This window comes from Amblyraja radiata, chromosome 37 (genome assembly GCF_010909765.2).
Source record: "Amblyraja radiata isolate CabotCenter1 chromosome 37, sAmbRad1.1.pri, whole genome shotgun sequence".
Classification (NCBI taxonomy): domain Eukaryota; kingdom Metazoa; phylum Chordata; class Chondrichthyes; order Rajiformes; family Rajidae; genus Amblyraja; species Amblyraja radiata.
Window position 1 is genome coordinate 8,832,035 of NC_045992.1, and position 23,036 is coordinate 8,855,070.

Below are 23,036 nucleotides of genomic sequence, written 5' to 3' on the forward strand. Positions count from 1 at the left end.
CAATATAATCAAAATTATTATTTTTTACACAATGCATGTGACTAAAACGGTTGTGGATATTTAGTATAAAAATATTGACTATGGATAGACAATAATACAAAATATAGACTATTTAGATGCTCTTATGACATGATTGTCCAAAAAAAAAGAGGATTTAAATCATCTTGCGAATGGGTGTTTCTGGAATGCGATCGATTGGAATTTTAACCCCATATCGGCAGGAAAGACACTGCCAGTTCGTATGGGGCCCAAATAACATTTTCGCGTCATAAAATTAGAATAAAGCCACCCCAAGAAGCAAGATTTTTTGTGAAATACACGACTTACCTTTTGTTTTGTCCTGATATTATGTTGTAGGCGTTCGAAGTCGCTTTTTACTTTAATCCAACAATTAAATTGTCCAGCGATTTTTTTACAAAAAAAACGAGAACGGAAGTCCGATCGATTTTTCATCAACTAGCAGCCCGAGGAAATTTCTCTCCGGCAAGCGATACAAACCTGCATTTTAATCCCGCCCCTCAGGCGCCAAAGTCGCGCACAGCCAGTGGCAGAACTGCAGCGCCGCTGAAGGTAGGTTTTGTAACATCACTATATGCTTCTTATATACAAATCTTCTTTCACAAAGAGTCCAGGTGGTAATGTTGGATTGGAAACGAATATGATTTGGTGTAAGTGCTTCCAGATCGTTCGGATTCAAATTCCTTCAAATTCAAAATCGCTTCAAATTCCAGGGTGTGCATATATCAGATCTTTCCTGGACCCAGCACACCGATGCAATTGTAAAGGCACATCAGCGACACTACTTCCTGAGAAGATTACAGATTCAGCATGTCGAAGAGAATTCTCCTAAACCTCTACAGGTGCACGGTAGAGAGCATTCTGACTGGTTGCATTGTGGCCTGGTTCAGCAACTTGAACGTCCAGGAGCGAAAGACTACAAAAGGTTGTGCCCACTGCCCAGTCCATCGCCGGCTTTGACCTCCCCACCGTCGAAGGGATCTATCGTAGTCGCTGCCTCAAAAAGGCAGCCAAAATCATCAAGGACCCACACCATCCTGGCCACACACTTATCTCACAACTGCCATCAGGAAGAAGGTACAGGAGCTTGAAGACTGTAATGTCCAGGTTCAGGAACAGCTGCTTCCCTGCAGCCATCAGACTATTAAACACAACAAATAAGCTATGAGCTCTGAACTGTAAAAGACCATATTATTTGTTATTTGCACTATATTTGTTATTTATTGAACTTTTTCTTTTTTTTCTCGTTATATACAAAGTTTACATATTCACATATTCTGTTGTGCTGCAGCAAGTAAGAATTTAATTGTCCCGTCATATGACAATAAAACACTCTTGACACTTGGATGGGATGAGAGTATAACACAAACTTCCTCTCACTGATGGACAGAATGGTTAGCAGATCTCAGAATTCAAAGTGGACCAGTGCATGAAGCCTACAAGCTTTGGTAAGATCAGAGGTGCACAGCTGCATAATTTCTCAGTTGCCAGTGAAAGTGGCTACAGTACTGTTTCATAGTTAAGACTGGACAATGATAACAAAGTACATGTTGCATTCTTAACGGGAAAGGCCAGAGTGGCACCATTGAAATAAATGACAATTCCCAGAATGGAACTAACTGCCGCAGTCTTAGCTGTTAAAGTTGACATATTGCTGCAAAAAGAAAATCTGCTTCAACTGGAAGAATCTATCTTCTGGACCGATAGTGCCATGGTGCTTAAATACTTCAACAATGAGAGCAAACGTTTCTTGACATTTGTAGCAAACCGAATCTCTTTTGTATTGGGAGCTACTAATGTTTCACAATGGAAATATGTTAACACAAAAGTAAATCCTGCGGATGAAGCTTCTGGAGGACTGAGAGCAGACCGCTTCTTAAGCAATAAGAGATGGATCAATGGACCAGTTTCTCTGTAAGTCAGACAGAGAATGGCCAAAACTTGATTTGAAATCTCTGCTAATGATCCGGAAATTAAACAAAACATCAGAGTGAATGTTATTGCTAAAAATCCTATTATTCACTCGAAGGACTTTCACATATCAACATTATTGTTACGACATTCATGAATTGATCGGACATGGAGGAAGAAGTTTCATGCTGTCAAAACTTATGTGGGTGGGATTTATTACGTAGTTGGAGGCATGTTTGTGGCTGGGATTCTTGCGCAGATGCGCTAGTAGTTTTTAGTTTTAGTCTGGAAGCATGGGGGAGGTCACAGCTTTTGACTGAGTTTGACCATCCATGGAGTTTGACTACGAGTCGGATCAAAATGTATTTAAACAAGAAGTTTGGATGAATATCTCACTGTTTTTACTACGACAATAAATAAACTATTAATTAAGAGACTGTGTTTTGAAGATTTATCTTTCGACGGCATTGAATGTCTCGTGGAGAGCGCGTGGATGCGTAACGAAGCTATCTCCTTCAATCATAGTGTCTAGTGGAAAAAATTCCTTGATAATAATAAATTCCTATAATAATCTGCTACTACATTCTGTTTTGTATTATGACAATATACTTCCTTTTGTCTAGCTTTGTTTTTTTATTATAATTGCTCATCTTTTCAAACCAGTCACTGACTCTAATGTTCAATTTGTGTAAAGAAATCATGCATCCATCACTGCAAAGAATGTATTACTCCACGGATAGCATTATTTATTTTTGGAACATTAGCCATATTGAGCGCCAAATCCTGTCAAACATTCAATGTAGAGTATGACCGAAGGCAAAAGCCATCTGTGGTGCATTGCAATGTTTTATTAATTATCTGATCAAGTTATCAATGTTTCTAAATTGCTGTTTGCCACATTATAATGAACATGAAAATGTGTTTTTTGGCTGTAAACTAACATTTAAAGTCATCTGTATAGTAGCCCTTTATTTAACTGATCTGTTTAAAGTAATTTTCAGAAGATAAGTGACAATGTAAAGGGCTACAACAGGACCCTGATACTCAGGTAGCATAACACAAAAGAACAAGAGATAAACAATTCTGTTACAGTAATAAAATATATGATTTTTAAAAATATCATGCAGCAGGATGGATGTTTTACCTAGCCCAAATGTGATAGTCAAAGTATTCCCCCCTTTGAAAACTCATGTTAAGTTCAATTTCGTAGTAGCTTATTTCCTTTCCCAGGACTTGGCTTGTTTTTGTTGTCAAATGTAAGTTTGTCAACTTTAGATTTTCACCCCAATTAATAATTTTCTTTCAATTGTTTTGGTTTATATCTCCTATTTTCTGCAGTTTCTAGGATGTTTCTATACTGCATATTAAATGGAAACCTAGTGTAAAGCATTAAGTATATAAGTATAAATGAATTTGCAGTGGTTAAGATTTTCACTTTTACCATTATATTTAGAGATGTGAAATTGTAACATAAAAAATAATGCTGGCGGATATGTTGAGCTTGCTTTACATTCCTGTCCTGTTTGCTTCCCATATAGCCTGAATTAGCTGTAAATGACCCAAAAACATATAGGCATGAAGGCCAAAACTTGTGTAATTTGAGACCAACAGAATCTATATTTAAAGACTTTGTTACTTTGTTCTAGATTGTGGACATTTCACAATAATTTGAATTTATAGTGTGCAAAATGGCAACAAAACTTTCTGTGGTTATGGTAAAATCTTAAATGATCTGTCCCACATTCTCTGGGTGAGAATGGGGGAGGGATAGTAGACATATGTAATGTATATAGAAAGAATGGTTTAAAGAAAATTAAGATGTACTTTTTATAGTAATAAATATCAAAATGTAAAGAAATTTAGCTGTGGTTTATTGATTTAACCAGGTGATCTGTGAGTAGTTACAGCAAGTAGCTTTCTTTATTGAATTTATATTAAAAAAAGCAAATTAAATTATACATCACATTTATGCAAAATCGTATTCTGAAACAAATTGTCTGGGCCTGGAAGGTCACAATGGCACGTTCCAGCTAAAAGACAATAGAAACAGACTAGTGGTGTCTATCCAGTGATAAATCTCTGGGAACATTTAATGCTGATTTTGTCAACTTGCTGTAAATACAATAATTAGGATCCAAGGAATTCAAGTTAATAAATTACTTGAACAATGCACCGGCATTTCAGAATATTTCTAAATTTTCCATTATGGTAGGCACACATGACATTTTGTCTAAACATCTAGCCTAATGAAATGTTATGGTTACACTTAATTCCGTCAGCAACATGGCATAATTTTCCCTACTTGAACATCTGCAGTAGGAAAAATGCTTAGTTTCAGACTTATGATCTGTTCTTATCTACTTATGCTGCCTAACTCGTTGAATACTTCCAAAATCTGCAGTATTTGAAATATATCTTTACAAATGTGCATGACAAGGTGATTAATCTAATTTATTTATTTAAAACTTGTCATCGTCCATGTGTACAACTACTATGAACAAAGAGAAAGAACATGTGCTTTACTCTGCCCTTTAATTATAAGAGGAAATTAAAAGCTGGTCACGCACAGCCAGGGTTCCACTGACACAAGGCAGCTGTTCAGCCCACTGTTCATGCCAACTTCCAGAAGAGCATTCCCATTTAGGTTCCCTTGTGATCTTACAACTTGTTCTAATATGCCCAGTAACTCGTCCTTGTTTCTTTTTACCACTTACTTACACTTGAGATTAAAAAAACGATTAGCACATGTATAGGGGATGTTGGGAATCCAACTGTTTACAATAGAACAGCATCCGAGGTAGATAGAAAAGCCGAATCATTGGAGCTGTGAGGGAAAACCATTCATTGAAGCCCACTTGGGTAAAACTGGAAACTCACTGTAGCCACTTAATCACATTATTCTCATGGTCTTATTAAAGAATGACACTCCTTCCACAATATTTAACATACTTTAAAGAGCCTGTGAATATGCAGGGATTCGGGTGCTTTGGGAATGGGAATGTTGAGATTTGGCTTCACTGGTGGTGACATCACAAAGTGGAGAGCCAATTCCTGGATATCATACGACCCGCCTGCCACCACCAAGTCTGGACCCCTGAAGAAGTTTCGGCTTTGTTTCATTGTACTGACAACTGTTATGTATCTGTGATTGGGCAAAGGGATTGCCTCCCAATGTATTTTCCCGCCGGTATCTGTGATTGGGCTAAGGGGTTGCCTCTCTCTGTACTTTCCCGCCATTGTATATATGTATAAATAGGAGATCGGTTTGTTGGGGTGTGTCATCTTTCTTTCTGTTCTGTTTGCGCGAGGCTGCTGCAGGCTCAAGTGAGTGGATCCGAAATCGTCCCCATAGTGAATAAAGGGTTTGGACTACAGTACTCAAATCAGTGTTTTAGTGACCCAGATTGGGGGGGGGTAAAAGAACCGGAATCAACATTTGGGAGCTCGTCCAGACTCTCAACGGATTACCATCACGAGTTTGCGATCGAGGAGCTGAATCGTCTCGGATCGCGGAGGGAGGAATTGGACCCCCAATGTAAGTAGTTTTTACTCCATTGGTTTTCCTCACTCTGCTAATCTGACGACGATTTGGTAATTCGCTGACTTGTGAGTGAAATTCCGACGAGATGAAGGTCAGTCTGGCGTATACTGGTAGTAGGATTGGTATATGGTCAGCGGCTGCTGAAGATCCAGGGTTCAAGTCCCTGTTGAGGGTTCAAGTCCCTGTTCAGAACCACTGGATTGGTTACTGAAGTATTGGGGTACGATTGGCAGGGTACCTTGAAAGACAATACTGAGAGGGCTCAGTATTAAGCGGGGTAAGTACGGAGGGCCAGTGCTGAGGTAATATTAGCTATTTACTTTAAAGGTTGGCGCTGAGATGCCAGTACTGAGCGGGGTAAGTACTGAAGGTCAGTAATTTATAGGTCGGTACCGAGTCAGTAGTAGGGTAAATTGGCATACTGTTACTGTAAAAATTAGTCCCGAGGGAGAATGTGGCAACATTAGGGAGATGCGTCTGCGAAATTCCACGACAGTGATCCAAATTTTTCTGCTCTAAATTTATAGTGTTCATATTGAATGCTTTTGCTTAAGTTTGTGTGATTTACTCTTGTATTATAGTTGCTTATGCTTTTGCTTAAGTTTGTGATATTTCCTATTGTATTATAATTGCTTGCTGCATTAAGGAGGCAATATCGCTTTAATACGCTGTGTGAATTGTGTGTGTGGGCCCTGTTTATCTTGTTGCATGGAGATAATTGTGTGTGGAAGTGCTTGTTGTGTGTCGATCGATCTTGTGTGTAGATCTTTGGCCAAAAATGGGTAATTATCTAAATACTACAACTGATCACAAGAGTCCTTTGCAAATACTGTGTGCTAAGTATCCTGATGAAGCAAAACAATTCAAACAGTTCAATCAGGAGCTTTGAATCAGAAATTAGGGAGTGAATTGTGGCCTCAGGGATGGTCTGAAACCCTGGAAGATGGAAAACAAGTTCAGGAGATAATTTGGAAAGATAGTAGAGATATTACTGCCAAGGAACTTGTTGGTCTTTGGAGCCAGCAATATCAAGAACAGAAAGAAGCCGCAAAGTTGGCTAGTTGGCAAGAAATTGCTCTGAAGTTGAGAGTAGAGCTCACGGAGGGAGGAATGACCAAACCTGCAGACGTACTAAGCGAATGTGATTATAGTAAATGCCAGAAACAGGAGTCCGGACGGACCCGGGATGGGTTAGTAGATATGGAAAAAGGATTGCATAATGGTTGGCTATGGCTTAGAAGAGGGAGACAACAAAGATTTAGAGAATTGGGAAAGTAGAACCCGTGTCAGTACCCATCTACCTCTACAACACCCACCATATGTAAATATTGATCCCGCAGTACCACCCTTACAACAGCACTAACTCTAACCCCAACATTATTAGATGTCCCAGTTGCATTCCATACCAGGAGTAAAAATAGAAGATGTCTACCCATACCACGAGTTCAGGAACCCCCTAAACCAAGAAGGGCAAAGCGTAGACAGAGGGTACAGAACCAGTCCCGTGACAGTTATCGGCTTTGCAACAAAACCGAGAACGAGGATTCTGAGAATGACTTACCCCCTGGGAATCTGAAGCTGAGCCTGAGACAGACGATAGTTGAGTAAGGATCAGTTAACTCCCGGTTAGAGAAATGCCTAACCACACTTTCAACCCAGCAAATGCAGTCGGTGCTGGTAACACACAAATAGGTGTTTATTTCCCTTGGAAGCCGAACGAGATGATGGCCATACTGAGCCAGATGCCTGATATAAAGTTACCCACCTCATTTGTAGACTTCCTCCGAACCACTATGCGAGACTATAATGCCAATTACAGAGATTTGTGGGTCCTTGTGCAACAAGTCCTAACCCCAGTAGAACATGCGAGATTTCTAGCTAACCTGGGATGCCCAACTCATGATGCGCCAGCTAACCTGCTTGCCCAGAGCACGGCACGGGAGGATGCAACTCTAGCCACCCTTAGTACCACACTGCAAAAACCCATTGATATCTCCAAAGTTTTGGATACTAGACCCCAGAAAGGAGAGGCAGAAAAACTTTTGGGGAGATTTGCGGAGATGTATATAGATGAGTCGGGAGATGCTAATTATTGAAACGGGTGAATTCACTCCAGAATTGTGCCATTTTAATAAACTTGCCTACCAGCCACTGTTGCCTTGGCAATAAAAACTAATAACATGGTTGCCCCCCTCTGTACTTTCACACCACTGTATATCTGTATAAATAGGAGATCGGTTCGTTGGGACGTGTCGTCTTTTTTCTGTTCTGTTTGCGCGAGCCTGCTGTAGGCTTGAATGGGCCCCGAAATCGGTCCCGCGGTGAATAAAGGGTTTGGACCACAGTATTCGAATCAGTGTTTTACTGACCCAGACTGGGGGGGGGGGGAGGGAAAGAACCGCAATCAACAAAACTGTGTGTTTCTTTAGAATTACTTGCCTTCCGAGCAGGCTATCTTATTAATATCAGAACATCCTGATTTTTTTTTATAGTTTATTTTTTTTTTTTAAAAAGCTGTCACACTATGAAACTACAGCAAATGGTATTGGAGGAAACATATGCAGCCATATTGCTGTTTCAATTTTCTGTTGTTCCTTTACACACTGGAATGTGAAACCAATACACTAGCTTAATAAAAGGAATAATTAAAACCACAATTACATGAAGTCATTTTTCCAGCATGATATATTTTCCACTAGACTGTTAAATGTCACAATTTTCTTAAAAATCTAAACTTTCCATATTTTAGTAAAATCACAAAAAAAAAACATGTAAAAGATGCACAGTATCAAGGTTGTTTTCTGATTTTCCACAAGTAGATTTCAAAACATTTTCCCTATTTGGGAGGAGTGCTATAAAAATGTAATCAAAAGTTTACACTTCAGACATCTGGTCATGTTTGTGATAACAGAACGCATACTTTGCACCTTCTCATTCCATTTTTGAACACACATTCACACGCACACTTTTCTACATTGCTGAACAAAATGCTGTTTAAAATTTGTCATTTAAAAAAAAAGTTTACTTTATGTCAAGCTTTGCCATTTCCTGCACATAGATGCCGATACTTTCACTGTCGAATAAGACAAAAAAGATGTTCTTCAATGATGATGATGTTGCATTATCAAAATAATTGGAGATGGCCTTGATGATGAGCTGCGCTGCAATGTGCTTTGGGAAACAGTTTCTGGAAGCAAAAAAAGGATTAACCATTACTTCTCTAATATTGCTTTCTCACATAAGGTTAATTGTGCAAGAGGTCCAAAAGGCAAAATCTTGTAATGCTTCGCAGCTGCTCGTCTAGTTATTAGTGATTAAGTTAGTTTCAATGCAACATACACATTTTAGACATTGTTATGAGACAGAATGTTGAGGGTGTCCTGCACTAAATACAAGACTAAATTTCTTATTCCTTAAATTGATTTTTCTTCTTCTCGCCGATACAAATTTAAACATAGCTTAAAGATATAGTATTGTAACAGGCCCTTTGGCCTGACTTAGGGTGACCATCGATCACCAGCTTACTAGTTTTGTTATCTCATCCATCCACTCTTCGAAGGTCATTTTACAGAGTTCAATTAACCTACAAACCTGCATATCTTTGGGATGTGGGAGGAAACCCATGCAGTCAGAGAGAATGTGTAAACTCCAGACAGCAGCCAAGGTCAGGATCGAACCCAGGTCTCTGGTATTGTGACACAGCAGCTCTAGCATTGTGCTGCCTATAAAGTAATTTGTTGGTGGATACTCTTCCATGTTTAAATAATTTACTGCATGTAGATCAACTGCATGTTTATTCTCTTCCATACATTTCTAATACCATGCCTCCATTGAACTTTTGGTGCTGTTGGCTGCTCCGAGGGTCTCTTATCCCTTGCAATTCCCACATACAAGCCTCCTACGTAACTGATCCAGATTTTTAAAAATTGAGAGAAAAATGTTGTGCCATTGCTGCTTTCTTCAGTCCAGTGACGACAAAAGAAATAACCAATAAATTCAGCAAAATTATCAATTCCGAATTAGCAGTCTGAGTGCTTGTCTTCATACTTCACAATTGTTAACAAGAGATCTGTTTGGTTATGAGATTCATAAAGTTGTTACCAATAAATCTTCAGTCTGAACAATGCAAGGTTTGAAGAATGTTGGTAGTGATGGGTTTTTTATTCCAGTGGTTGACTTCGCAGTTCGAATTGAGATGAAGAGACCAAAAGGAAATATCCTAGTCATGTATTTGGTCCTAGACGTCATGTGAACTTTTCTGGGAGTAACACTTACATAACAGCCCTTGTACATAACCAGACTCTAGGCCATTAAGTAATCCATCCTGAACCTGAAATAATCAAATCTGGATGACAGTTTTGTTTCCAGGTGTGCCCAATCCAGAATAGAGGTTCAGCTCCATTACTATGTAGAGATGCCAGAAGGTTTTGTAGTAGGGAGGGTTGCTCTTCTTGTTCCATTAGATTGAGGTTTTCATTAACTACTGCAATGCACACTTGTTAGCAACAGAAGTGTATTATGAATAATGCTGCTGATTTCCATGCCAAAATGGTTAATTTACAACAGTGTAGTTAACAGATTCCACTCTAAAACTGCTGAGGCATTTGAATTGACGTACTGCTCATAATTCTTCCTGGATTACTAGCATAGCTTTGTTTTCCCTGTCTACTAAAAAACTACAACAAAATTAAGATTTTATAACAGGGTAATGTTCATTGTTAGGCATAATTTTATCTGAAGATAATGTTAATGGTTACATTCATTCAAATTTATTTGGTGGATCAGGGAAAAGGAATTGTTGGATACCAATGGTGGTGTCTTTCAAGGCACCAAATATGGCAACTCACCCTTTAACAACAATCTTCAAGTTAAAGGAAAATGTTAAAAGTGGATGACCATCATTGTAGAAGCATTTGAACATCCTACCTTGATTGGTTTGGAGACCGACCTGAAGCTCGAGAGCTGGTCCTGTCCAATGACATGGAAATCAACCCCAAAAGACAAAAGAGTTTATTATTAATTTTAGGAGGAGACTCCCTCCCCCCCCTCACTCCGGAATGATCTGCATTAAGAGAGCTTCCACTATGAAGCTTGCATTGAATTACAGCACAAAGATGACCAATTGTTGGTATTTGTGCTCTGCACAAGTCTATTCCCATCTTGCTTCTGAGAATGATGTCAGTGCTTAAACTAACCAATAGTGTAGTAATGTTTTTTCAATGGCAGACCATTGTTGTATCTTAGATCATTAATTAAATAATTTATGGGATGTTAGACAAGGAACACAAAAGCTTGGTCCCAAAAACCAACCTGATATTAACTGGCTATAAAGCAAAATAATTACATTTGCTGGACAATGTAGCAGTAAAAGTTTACAATTAAAGCTCCTTCACAAACTTCAACTATTAGCTTACCTTAAACATTGAAATCTCAGTTTAGAGGATGAAACATCCTCCATCTTATTTATTTTAACTACTGCAATGGTTATTGGAGTAATACCTTCCATTATTTTCCTAACTTTCTGCACAACTGTGATGTGGCACTAATAATATTTGAATAATTTGTAACCGTAGTGTAGTTTTAATTATATTAATTTTAATTTAGCATAGTTAATAAGACATTCTGCCATTTCAGATGGAACAACATCAACATATTGCTTCTTCGTGCCTCCATCATCTTACCCAGCTGTGCATAACATATTTGCAGGGAGGCTGCATTGACAATCTGGAGTCCGTTTATGCACCCCCTTCCACTACTCAAGGACAAAACAACATTAGTCAACTTCACTGTACTCAAAATGCGGCGGGGGTGGTATGAAGAAGTTTATCTTTTACTTGGTAACCAACAATTAGGAAGCTCAACATTTTTCAAAAATCTCTTCAGTTATCCAGTAAATGCAGCCTAGATTTACAGCGCTAATGTGAAAAATTGTTTTTCTCGTAATTCTAGAGAATCTGGATTATTTAAAATTACAAATGTCCTTGTTTTATACCTGCAATATACTTGGTGCTTTCACATGTCCTTCAAATATTTACTGTGTAACAAAACAACCCCAGAAACGCACACAAGCTTTTGTACAATCTGTAGAACGTGTTTGATACCCATGATCCGCTTAAAGTTTTCAGATGAAATTTGATATATCTAAAAGCATTGTAGCACAATCTTTGATCTTCTGAGGTAACCCAACAGATAGTGAAAGCCCCTTAAGATTTTCCCATTCTCTCAGTTCAGCCTTCAATTCCCAATGATAGTACAGCAAATTCACAAGATACCTTGTGTCTAGTTTGAACTATTGTCTGTCAAGCTGCAAAAGTAATGTTCATTCCTGCATCATTTGCCGTTGCTTGAGAATTGCAGCAAACTAGTGAATCTCCTTAGAATAGTTATTCCATGAATAAATGGTGAAGAATGGAAGACTTGATGACTTTGCATTAATTAACGTGGTCATGTGTGATTCGTTTAAATCAAAGACGGGCTGAAAGTGTTGTTCTCTTTTTCACAACCCATTCATTTTCAGACAGTTTAAAGTAGAACGAAAGGATATCCAAGTAATAAATTGTTTTGGTCGCAATCCATGGTTTTAACATCAGTTTTCTGGCATATCTTCTCCATGGCCTCGAAAGTAAAATTACCACTCTCTCAGGCACTGGATGCAATTTTGGCGTCTTGATCCATTCAGTTTGCATTAATTGTAGGAGAAAGTTTAACTGTAGCTTTGGTTTCTCCCCTCTCCCCCACCCCAGAAGATCCACAGGCAAGTATTTTTTATGCATCACCAGCCGTAACAGTACTGCCAATCCTGCACCATCAGTAGCCATGGACAAAAAAGGTTGGGCTTTTTCCTGGAGGCATTAATACTGCCACAACAGATATTAATTTTAGTTTAATTGATAGCATAGCCTGAGTCAGGAGGTTGTGGGTTCAAGTCTTTCTTCAGGGAAAGCACAAAAAGTTAGCACCCCCCATACACCGAGTGCTAATATTTGCTTAATGAAGGTGAGTTCAGGGCCTGTCAACCTTATCAAGTGGTAAAAGGAACTGATGGAGCCATTTTAATGTCAACCACAGGATTATTGTCACTACACTGCAGTACCTTTGTCATGCACGCTTACAGAAGATACAGTTGTTACTGCATAGATATTATATACACCCTGTGTAAAATTAACTTCACCCTTCACACATCATGTTTATGCAGAAATAAACATCTTGCATTTTACTTAATAGAAACCCGGCCAAAACAAAGCCAAATAATGGCACACAAATTTCTGTCTGGAAATTTATGGTAAATATTTATGATAACCTTTCAAATGAGCATTTACATATTTCTATTTAAAACCAAAATTATTCAAAGTTCTGGTGCAAGTTCCAATCAATTTGAACATACCTTTAACTTTTAGACATAAAATGCATTTTACCTGCTGCTGGCAATGGACGGGAAAGCAATCGATTTTAGTTTCTTCTCATCTGCCAAAGTCAAGCAGTTCATCACAGTTTTTTCCAGTTGCTCTTCACATTTATCCACTCCCCATTGTGGGATATTACAGTGAATTACGAATTTGGCCGACAGTCCAGGAGCCTGACCCAAAACAGCTGTAATAGAAACAGAATTTAATATGTTTGGACTCAAACAGAACATAGGAATTGTTGAAAAGGCTAATTTAGTACCTGTTCCTAGTAGGGCATATGACCAAATCCTTATTCGATTCTTAAATTCTGGAACCATTATAACCCTACGTGAGCATGCTCTGAATCGCCATATTGGGACAGTGCAACAATAATTTCCAAGTATGGTTTTAATGGCAGCATGCTCCAAGCATCTACCACAGTGTAACAAAACAATTGCCTCCGGCATCCGCTTACCTATCCCCTTCTCACCCTCTTGTTATTGGTTTATTATTGTCACGTGCACCAAGATAGAGAACAAAACCTTTATGTACTTTCCAGGCAAATCATACCATACATGAGTACAACATGTAATGCAAAAGAAAAATGGAACCATAATATAGTGTAACTAGATAAAGTGTAGGTTAAAAAAGTGCCAGGGTCACAATAAGGTAGGTGATGAGAGTCTGATAACAGCCTTTCTTGAATCTGGTGCTCTGTACTTTAAAGCTTTTGCATCCCAGCTGCTTTCCCAATGAAACATGGTGTAAATAGTTTGCATGATATTTTGAGCTACCTCCACATCTCTGCAATTTCTTGTGGTGTCTTGGGTAGTGCAGCTACCAAAGCAATCCACTCTTTAGGAAGTTTCAAAGAGGATCTTAATTGGATTTATAAGTCACATCTGCTCATATATTACTGGGCAATACTAAATTTACAACCAATTTGGAACAAAGTTAACCATGTGTAGGTCTGCAGGCTCTCTGGTGTTGCAACTTGCACAAGCAAATACAATAAGGCACATTTATCAAATGGATAACATGCCATTGAAGACAGTGTGAAGTGTAGATGAAATCAATAGGGATGGGGTGGGGGAGAGTGGAGATGGGAAGAGGCTGATTTGTATGATGGACTGGGCTGTGTCCACAACTCTGCAATTTCTTAGTCTTTTGCAAAGCAGAGCACTTCCATAAAAGCTGAGGTGCATTTGATAATTTGCTTTCTACGCTGCACCTTAGAAATCGGTAAGTCATTGGAGACTGAATTTCGTAGTCCTCTGAGCAAGTAAAGCTGTTGGTGCTTTCTTGGCTGTAGCGTCAATGTTACTAAGCTCTCAATCTTCTATCTGTACTCTGCCAGATCAATGTTTGAGTACCGGCACTATACAGTGTTGTCATCTGCAATCCTGCAAATGGAATTAGAGCAGAATTTGGCTGTACAATCATAAAATTATAGCAAGGACAAAGGTTGCAGCCTTAATGGGCACTGGTGTTGACAATTATCATGCGAGGATGTTTTCCCGTCTTTGATTGTGTTCTGTGCATAGAAAATCAAGCTTTAAAATCAACCACAGATTGGGCAAGAGAGAGGTTAGAAATACCACAAATACTCCTGGTAGCTGGTGCATGCAGGTTCTGTGGGCACAGTCCCTTTCTGTAGATTCACTCTCTGGAATGGTAATATGACTTCTGAGATGGCGATCATGAGTACAGGTGCACCAGACGGTGTCGGGGCAAGTGACTCATAAGTAATGGTACATGTAGGGTTAAAATGCTACAGATTGTGCAGAAATATAATTTTCCTACTGATGTTGCTCCCTTTTGCCTCATGCATGTGTAGTTCCGAGCTGTTGGATCTGTTCTGAATCTATCTCATTTAACACAATGGTAGAACAATACATGGAAGAATTCCTTAGCCTTATGGCAGACGCTTATCTCCATGAGGACTGTGTGGCAGTGATTGTGATTAATGCTGTTTAATTACGACTAACAAAAATAAGTAATTTTCCTGTCAGCACTTGCTGAAAACTGCCTTAAAATTCTGTACTTCTGCATTCGTTCAGAGCCATTGACTCCCAACTGCACAGCCACTGTATTATCCTTCTAATCGTGTACGGTATACTCAGGAATGTGAAAGGGGTTTGGAATTAGGCCGAAAGCTATGATATTGTAAACAGCATTGGTTAGGCGGATGCTTGATTAGTCTGCAAAATAAGGTTGCATTTTAATGTTGCAAAATAAGACTGCAAGTCCCCACCTTCCTAAGAGTCGCTGACGTAACTCACTGGATGTGCCTTTTATACATCCCAATCCAGTGCCAGGTTGAGGCTGAACATGACTATATGCCGATATAGTGGTTTGCTACATGGGATTAGTTGCTCAGACACTGAATGGGCAGTTAAAGAATTGAGCAAACCTTCAAAGGAGGGTTTTGGAAAACGTTATATATTTTTTAAAGTACATTAATAAACAATGTTCCTTTTATTCAAATGGCCCCACCAAGTAGCTAACTATTCCTTGCTATCAGAATTATAACTTTCCAATAAAATATATCCGACATCTGAAAGTTACTGGAGGTTTCATTTAAATAGCAATAATTCTTGTGAACTGATGCTGTTCTATGAACTAAAGGAAATAAAACACCATGTAGATTCATATTCTTAAACAGCATGGCCCTTTGGCAAGTTTTCCAAGCCGACCAAGTTGCCTACATTTGATTGATATCTCTAAATCATTCCTGTCCAAATGTATTTTAAATGTTGTAATTGTACCATTCTCTTCCTCTGGTAGCTCATTCCACATTCCTACCACCCCGTGTACAAACTATCAGTTCTCCGATCAATCTTTCCCATCTCACATTAAATCTATGTTTTAGAGCCCCATTACCTAGGAAGATGACTGACCATTCACCTTATCTATGCCCCCCGCGATTTCATATACCTCTCTAAGTATTCCTTCTACCTTAATTACATCCTTCTGATAGCTAGGATTCCAGAACGGCAATCCCATTACTCCCAGTATGGTCTCTCACATTTTGTAATGACATCAACTCAATCTCAATATTTTGAAGGCAAGATATGAAGGCAAGTGCACCATATGGTTACTTCTACAGCTCCACAGCTGAATAAGTAGTAAAAAATGCATTGACCATAGAACTCCGTTGTTGAATTGCAATTAAAATATAGATTAGAGGCACGTTGCCTTTGATATTTCGATACATTATTGCCTTGTTCTCCCATGATGCCTACTCTGCAAAGAGGATATTGGGGTAAAATATGAAATCAAACTAGATGTAATTGAAATATATCTAAAATTAGATTGTTATTCAAAAGTGTCAATGTGTGCATGTTAATATTTCATTTGTTCTGAATATCACAATATTATATTTCAAGCAGATTCCTCACGCATGACAAAGTACAGCTTTATAAATGCCATAACTAAGCTCAATCAATCACAGCAGATAGCTATAAATGTTTTAACAAGTATAAATTACTACTTGCCCCCAGCTACATCCAAAGGTCCATTGGATTTCCGGAGCTCTTTCACACCATCTAAAAACTCCTTTCCACCTGCTTTTTCCAATGCGTTGCCTGAAATTACAATTATTATTCAGAAGATTCATAGGCTATTGGTAGATCTGCTTAAAGTGGTTAAACTAATGAATATGTAACTGAAACTCCATTTGCAAACTTCAAAAAAGGCATAATTTGCTCATTCAAATTGGAAGATTACTTTATGCAATAATTCCCATTTATATTATGACTTTAATTTTCCTGGAGATCCCAAGCAGTTTTCATACAAAACAGATGGTAAGGATACAGTGGCCTCCATAATGTTTGGGACAAAGGCCCATCATTTATTTATTTGCCTCTGTACTCCACAATTTAAGATTTGTAATAGAAAAAAATCACATGTGGTTAAAGTGCACATGGTCAAATTTTAATAAAGGCCATTTTCACACATTTTGGTTTCACCATTGAGAAATTACAGCAGTGTTTATACAGAGCCCCCCCCCCCCCCATAATGTTTGGGACACAGCAATGTCATGTAAATGAAAGTAGTCATGTTTAGTATTTTGTTGCATTTCCTTTGCATGCAATGACTGCTTGAAGTCTGCGATTCGTGCACATCACCAGTTGCTGGGTATCTGCTCTGGTGATGCTCTGCCAGGCCTGTGTTGCAGCCATCTTTATCTTATGCTTGTTTTGGTGGCTCGTCCCCTTCAGTTTTCTCTTCAGCATATAAAAGTCATGCTCAATTGAGTTCAGATCAAGTGAGTGACTTGGCCACTAAAGAATCAACCAGTTTTTAGCATTGAAAAACTCCCTTGTTGCTTTAGCAGTATGTTTGGGATAATTGTCTTGCTGTAGGATAAATTTTGAGGCATTAGTTTGAACTTAAACAGATAGGATGTGTCTATACACTTCAGAATTCATTATGCTACTACCATCAGTTGTATCATCAATAAAGATTCAGCAGCCATACATGCCCAGGCCACAACACCCCCACCCACTGTGTTTCACAGATGAGGTGGTATGCTTTGGATCTTGGGCAGTTCCTTCAGTCCTTCATACTTTGCCCTTGCCATCATTCTGATACAAGTTAATCTTCATCTCATCTGTCCACATGACCTTTTTCCAGAACTGTGGTTGCTCTTTTAAGTACTTCTTGGCAAACTGTAACCTGGCCATCCTATTTTTGCAGCTAACCAGTGGTTTGCATCTTACAGTGTAGCCTCAGTATTTCTGTTCATGAAGTCTTCTGCGGACAGTGGTCTTAGACATATCTACACCCGACTCCTGAAGAGTGTTTCCGATCTGTCGGACAGGTTTTTAAAAATTTATTATTATAGAGAGAATTCTTCAGCCATCAGCTGTGGAGGTCTTCCATGGCCTGCCAGTCTCTTTGCGATTAGTAAGCTCACCAGGGCTCTCTTTCTTCTTAATGATGTGCCAAACAGTGAATTTTGGCAAGCCTAAAGTTTGGCTGATGTCTCTTAACAGTTTTATTCTTGTTTCTCAGTCTCATAATGGCTTCTTTGACTTTCATTGGCACAACTTTTGTCCTTGTGTTGATAAACAGGAATAAAAGTTTTCAAAGGTGATGGAACGACTGGAAGAAAGATTAGGTGCTGAGAGCTCTTTTGTACCTGCATAAAGGAGGCAATTAAACACACCTGAGCAATTATAAACACCTGTGAAGCCATGTGTCCCAAACATTATGGTGCCTTGAAATGGGGGGGCGGAGGACTATGTATAAACACAGCTGTCATTTCTACATGGTGATTCGAAAATGTATAAAAATATCCCTTAATAAAATCTGACAATGTGCACTTTAACGACATGTGATTTTTTATATATTGCAAATCTCAAATTGTGGAGTACAGAGGCAAATAAATAAATGACGGGTCTTTGTCCCAAACATTATGGAGGGCACAGTATATTAGGGCAAATGGCCCATGGTTTGGAAGTGGAATAGGACATAAAGAGCATCTTAAACAAGAAAGCAAGAGGCAGATAGGTTTACAGAAATTAATTCAAGAGTGCCAGGTCTTTGCAGATGAAAGCATAGGGATGAGCGGACTGCAGTAGCACATTATTACCCATTACCATCTTTCCAGAAAAGTTCTTTAATCATTTCAAAACTAGTTTGCTGCAATGATTTTTCGGTGCATTTTTAATGTACATTCGAAAGGTTTTATTTGGACATTCGATAGACTAAATTAATCATTTATGAAGAAACAATTAAAAACAAAAATCAGAGCTGACAATGAATCATCTAATTATGCCTTTTATATTTCAGTATTTTCAAGCTACTTTATTTATATTGGTTGCTTCATGAAAATGCTTTCAGCACTTAATTGGGGTTTTTTTTAAATCCCTCAACCAAAAGCAAAAATTGGGAACCAGGAACAAAAACACCCCAAAAAAACTTACCAACATCCTCTTTAAGGTCTATTTCAGCATTTGTTGGGTTAATGATGCACTCAACCTTAACTGAACCAATGTTACTGACTTCAGTCTGTGTTAATGACAGCTGAAAAAAGAGATAAGATTTAATAAACTGTGGAAACAACAGATTGCCAAGATAGTTTGCCTTTAAAAATGTTGAGCATGACCCCTTCATGTTTATACCTCTCCCTTAATTTCAGACATTCTTTCCCCATACTCCTGGATACCATTTCATTCTTAAATATATTTAGCAAGCATCACAAATTCATCACCCTCTGTGGAAAGAAATTTCACCTCGTATTAAAGTCTTAATCCTGAGAATATGATCCCCAATTCATGAACTTCATTCCATTGCATCCCAGCCAAAGAAAACACCTTTGCAGATCCCATCATACATTTCAATGTGATTTCCTCTCAACCTTCTAATGATGTCAATCCAATCTCTCCTCTAATGACTGTGTCACCATCTCAGAAATAGTTTGGTGAACTTCACTGTACCTCCACTAGGGCAAATATCTCTTCTTTGAAAGGACCAAAACTGCATAGACCACCTGTGGTATCGGAAAGGACCTTTAAAAATGTAACAAGACAGCCATGATCCTGTACTCAAAATATTTCTTAACAAAGGTTGACATGCCTGTTGCCTTAACCACATGCATGTTACCTTTCAAAGACTTGGTAAGCAATTCTCATCGCTTTGTACGTTGCCATTTTCTAATCGAATCTATTGCCATTTAAATATTACTCTGCCCTGTAATACAGCATCAACCATGCATTTGTCGAATCACTCAACTTGATGCATGCTCCTTACAACCCACAATCCCCACTGCTTTTTTATTATTAGCAAACTTAAAACATTACAATTAACTTAAATCCAGATTTAATATTGACATTTACATAATGTTAAATCAATAATTTGCCATAATTGGCATCAATTCTCAAAATAGAAAAGCAGAGAATTGATAATGTATTGTGTGCACTTATTTGAAATTGATACAACCCAGGGGTACACATTTACCTATATCCAATTTTGAATTAAAATACCACATAACTTACCTTTTGTCCCAGTAAAAGGCTCTTTGTTGAAAGAATCGTGAAACCTTCACCAGGTACATCATCTGAAGTGGAACTAGATGCTCCTTCCTTCTTGCTTTCTGTTCGTTTACCCTGAGTTAAAAGTGTGAAATGTTCTCTTTTTTTTTTTTTAATAATGAAAAGGATTCCATAAAACTGACCCAATTACATTTCTCAGCACCACTTTTATTTGTTCTGTACTAATGCAGTCACCAATAAAACACTGGTAACTTGTTTTTTGTACAAGTATGTGACCTACAAACCTTAGCATGAATGCAAATCTATCTTTCCACTTTTGGACAGTGGTATTATAAATTTTGGATAGCGTGTGGATATTTGAATGAATAAATTATGTTCAGGTTTTGATTAATTTTAAACATACCTGAACATACTAATGTTGGCATAGAGATCTGTGTATAACATTATCCTTATCTATAAAACTCTGATCTTGGGTGTGTGTGTGTGTGTATTTATTTGTTTGTTTGTGTGTGATCACATCTCTTCGGGAGAAACAACGCGCTAAGGGGGAAATTTTTTACAGATTCCGGTAGAGATTTACCCCCTGGAGTCAAAAATCGGCTCACCTGAAAATGTTGTGCTTTATTTCTTGAGTTATTAATTAAAATGTTCACAAATCTGAAATGGCTTTGAAAATAAAAACCGAGTGGCGTTGGCTGATGACGTCACAATGGCTCTGCATGCTGCGGGCGCTGCTGCCCCGTTCCCCTACACCCCCACATCCCTGCTCCCCTCCCCCTCGCACATGTCTCTGCCCCCTCTCTCTCCATCCTCACTCTGTGTGCGTGGGGCCGTTAGTGTGTGTCTGACACTGCAGGCCCCCCCCTGCAACCGCGCGTTGAGGGGACGGAACACAATGGGTCCCACTTGATCTAGTAGTCTATGAACATGTTCTTAAAGGCCCTTGATAGAATTGTGACCTTATCCACTGTCAGTAGTGAATTGCCCTATCTGTGCAATGTAATTTATTATGTCTCGCATACACATGCACGCACACACATACAGTGATGTCATTACCTAGGCAACTCTCTTAAATCATTGAATCATAAATTTAGTTTACTTTTATGAAAGGTTCACTTGTCACCAAGTAATTTCAGAATCATTTTATTAGAGCTACCCCCCCTAGCAGATCCCTGCCCAGACTGGGAAATAGACAATAGGTGCAGGAGTAGGCCATGCGGCCCTTCAAGCCAGCACCGCCATTCAATGTGATCATGGCTGATCATCCACAATCAGTACCCCGTTCCTACCTTCTTCCCATATCCCGACTCCGCTATCTTCAAGAGCCCTATCTAGCTCTCTCTTTAAAATTTCCAGGGAACCAGCCCTCACTGCACTCTGAGGCAGAGAATTCCACAGACTCACAACTCTCTGTGTGAAAAAGTGCTTCTTAATTTCCATTCTAAATGGCTTACCCCTTATTCTTAAACTGTGGCCCGTGGTTCTGGACTCCCCCAACATTGGGAGCATGTTTTCTGCCTCTAGCATGTCCAAACCCTTAATAATCTTATATGTTTCAATAAGATACCCTCTCATCCTTCTAAATTCCAGAGTGTACAAGCCCAGCCACTCCATTGTCTCAGCATATGACAGTCCCGCCATCCCGGGAATTAACCTTGTGGACTTATGCTGCACTCCCTCACTAGCAAGAATGTCCTTTCTCAAATTTGGAGACCTAAACTGCACATAATTCTCCAGGTGTTGTCTTACTAGGGCCCTGTACAACTGCAGAAGGACCTCTTTGCTCCAATACTCAACTCCTCTTGTTATGGAACTATTCAAATACACTTGGATAAGTTCCTTACTTATCACCTAACCGTCTCAGCTATCCATGGTCCCACCTCAGGTTCACCAATCTCATCCCAATGACATTCAATTTCCCACAACTCTTGCTGTTCCCTCTCATTGACTTGTTTATTTTTTTTTATTTTTAATCTTTTCTATTTATTTATTTATTTATTAGAAGTAGACATATTATAAAATGTAGTTACATATTATAGTAAAAAAAAAAAACTTTTCATATACATCAGTCATACATTATTAAAATTTTCCATTATCAATTACTTCTGCTTCTAGTATTTTTATTTTTTATAGAAAGCGAGAAAAAGAGAGGGTAGAAAGTTACAAATAAAAAAGAAAGCAAAAAAAAAACAACACAACAGAAAAACAAGGGAGGTGGAATGGGTTACCTGTAATACATCAATGGAGATAGGTTCGTAGGTTATAAAGTATAGAGTATAGTTTTTCATCTGTTCCTGAGTTCAAGTTTCAACTGGGTCCTCGTGCTGTGCCAATCTATCCCTTCAGATAGTTAATGAATGGAGAATGGAAATTGTTTCTTACCAATTTCAGAAATAGTCATGGTTCAGGCAAGGTATGGGAAATTGAATGCCAAGTTTGCCTGCACTAATAAACTCAAAAAATTTATGGAACTAATACGCTAGTACCGAGAACTATATTCTGGACTTCTCTGTACCTTCCGCTTTGTCCTTTCTATTGCACTTGACTTTGACTTGATTGTATTTATGTATAGTATTATCCGATCCGTTTGACAGCATGCAAAATAAAACTTTTCTGTACCTCGGAAGATTGCTCTGAAAAGTTAGATCGCATGGGATCCAAGGATAGCTGAATGGATAGAAAATCGGCTTCATGGATTTTGCCAGGACCTGAAGGACTGAGCAGACTGGGTTGAGAGAGGTTGAGCAGACTGGGGCTTTATTCAGTGTTGCGCAGAGAGATGAGGGGTGATCATGTAGAGGGTGTACAAAATCGTGAGAGGAATAGATTGGGTAAACGGGCAGTCTTTTGCAGAGTATGGGAATAGAGGACCAGAGGATAGAGGGGGAAAGATTTAATGGGAACCTGAGAGATAACTTTTTCTTTTACACAAGGGGGAGTGGTTGTATGGAACGAGTGGTTGTATGGAACAAACTGCCGGAGGAGGTAGTTGAGGCAGGTACTATCACAACGTTTAAGAGACATTTGGACAGGTACATGGATAGGATAGGTTTAGAAGGATATGGGCCAAAAGCAGGCAGATGGGACTCGTGTTGATCGGCATGGGCAAGTTGGGTGGAAGGGCCTGTTGCAACCTGGAGTAACATTTTGGTAATAGATTGCCTGACAAAGAATTACATT

The 23,036-nt window shown here is 38.7% G+C and overlaps 1 protein-coding gene across 4 annotated transcripts in view; it reads right to left on the reverse strand.

Moving 5' to 3' along the window:
• Positions 1-7,949: 7,949 nt before the first annotated feature.
• LOC116966374 (core histone macro-H2A.2-like) overlaps positions 7,950-23,036 on the reverse strand; it is a 34,894-nt gene continuing 19,807 nt past the window's right edge. For 3 of the 4 annotated variants that reach the window (XM_033012565.1, XM_033012566.1, XM_033012564.1), the window contains 6 exons: positions 19,860-19,970; positions 18,789-18,888; positions 16,353-16,442; positions 12,886-13,060; positions 10,397-10,438; positions 7,950-8,657 (listed from right to left, as the gene is read on the reverse strand). In XM_033012565.1, the coding sequence (XP_032868456.1) occupies positions 8,492-8,657; positions 10,397-10,438; positions 12,886-13,060; positions 16,353-16,442; positions 18,789-18,888; positions 19,860-19,970 (684 nt within the window). In that variant the 3' untranslated portion in view covers positions 7,950-8,491. The remainder of the gene's footprint in view (positions 8,658-10,396; positions 10,439-12,885; positions 13,061-16,352; positions 16,443-18,788; positions 18,889-19,859; positions 19,971-23,036) is intronic. The other variant, XM_033012567.1, reaches the window with a different exon arrangement.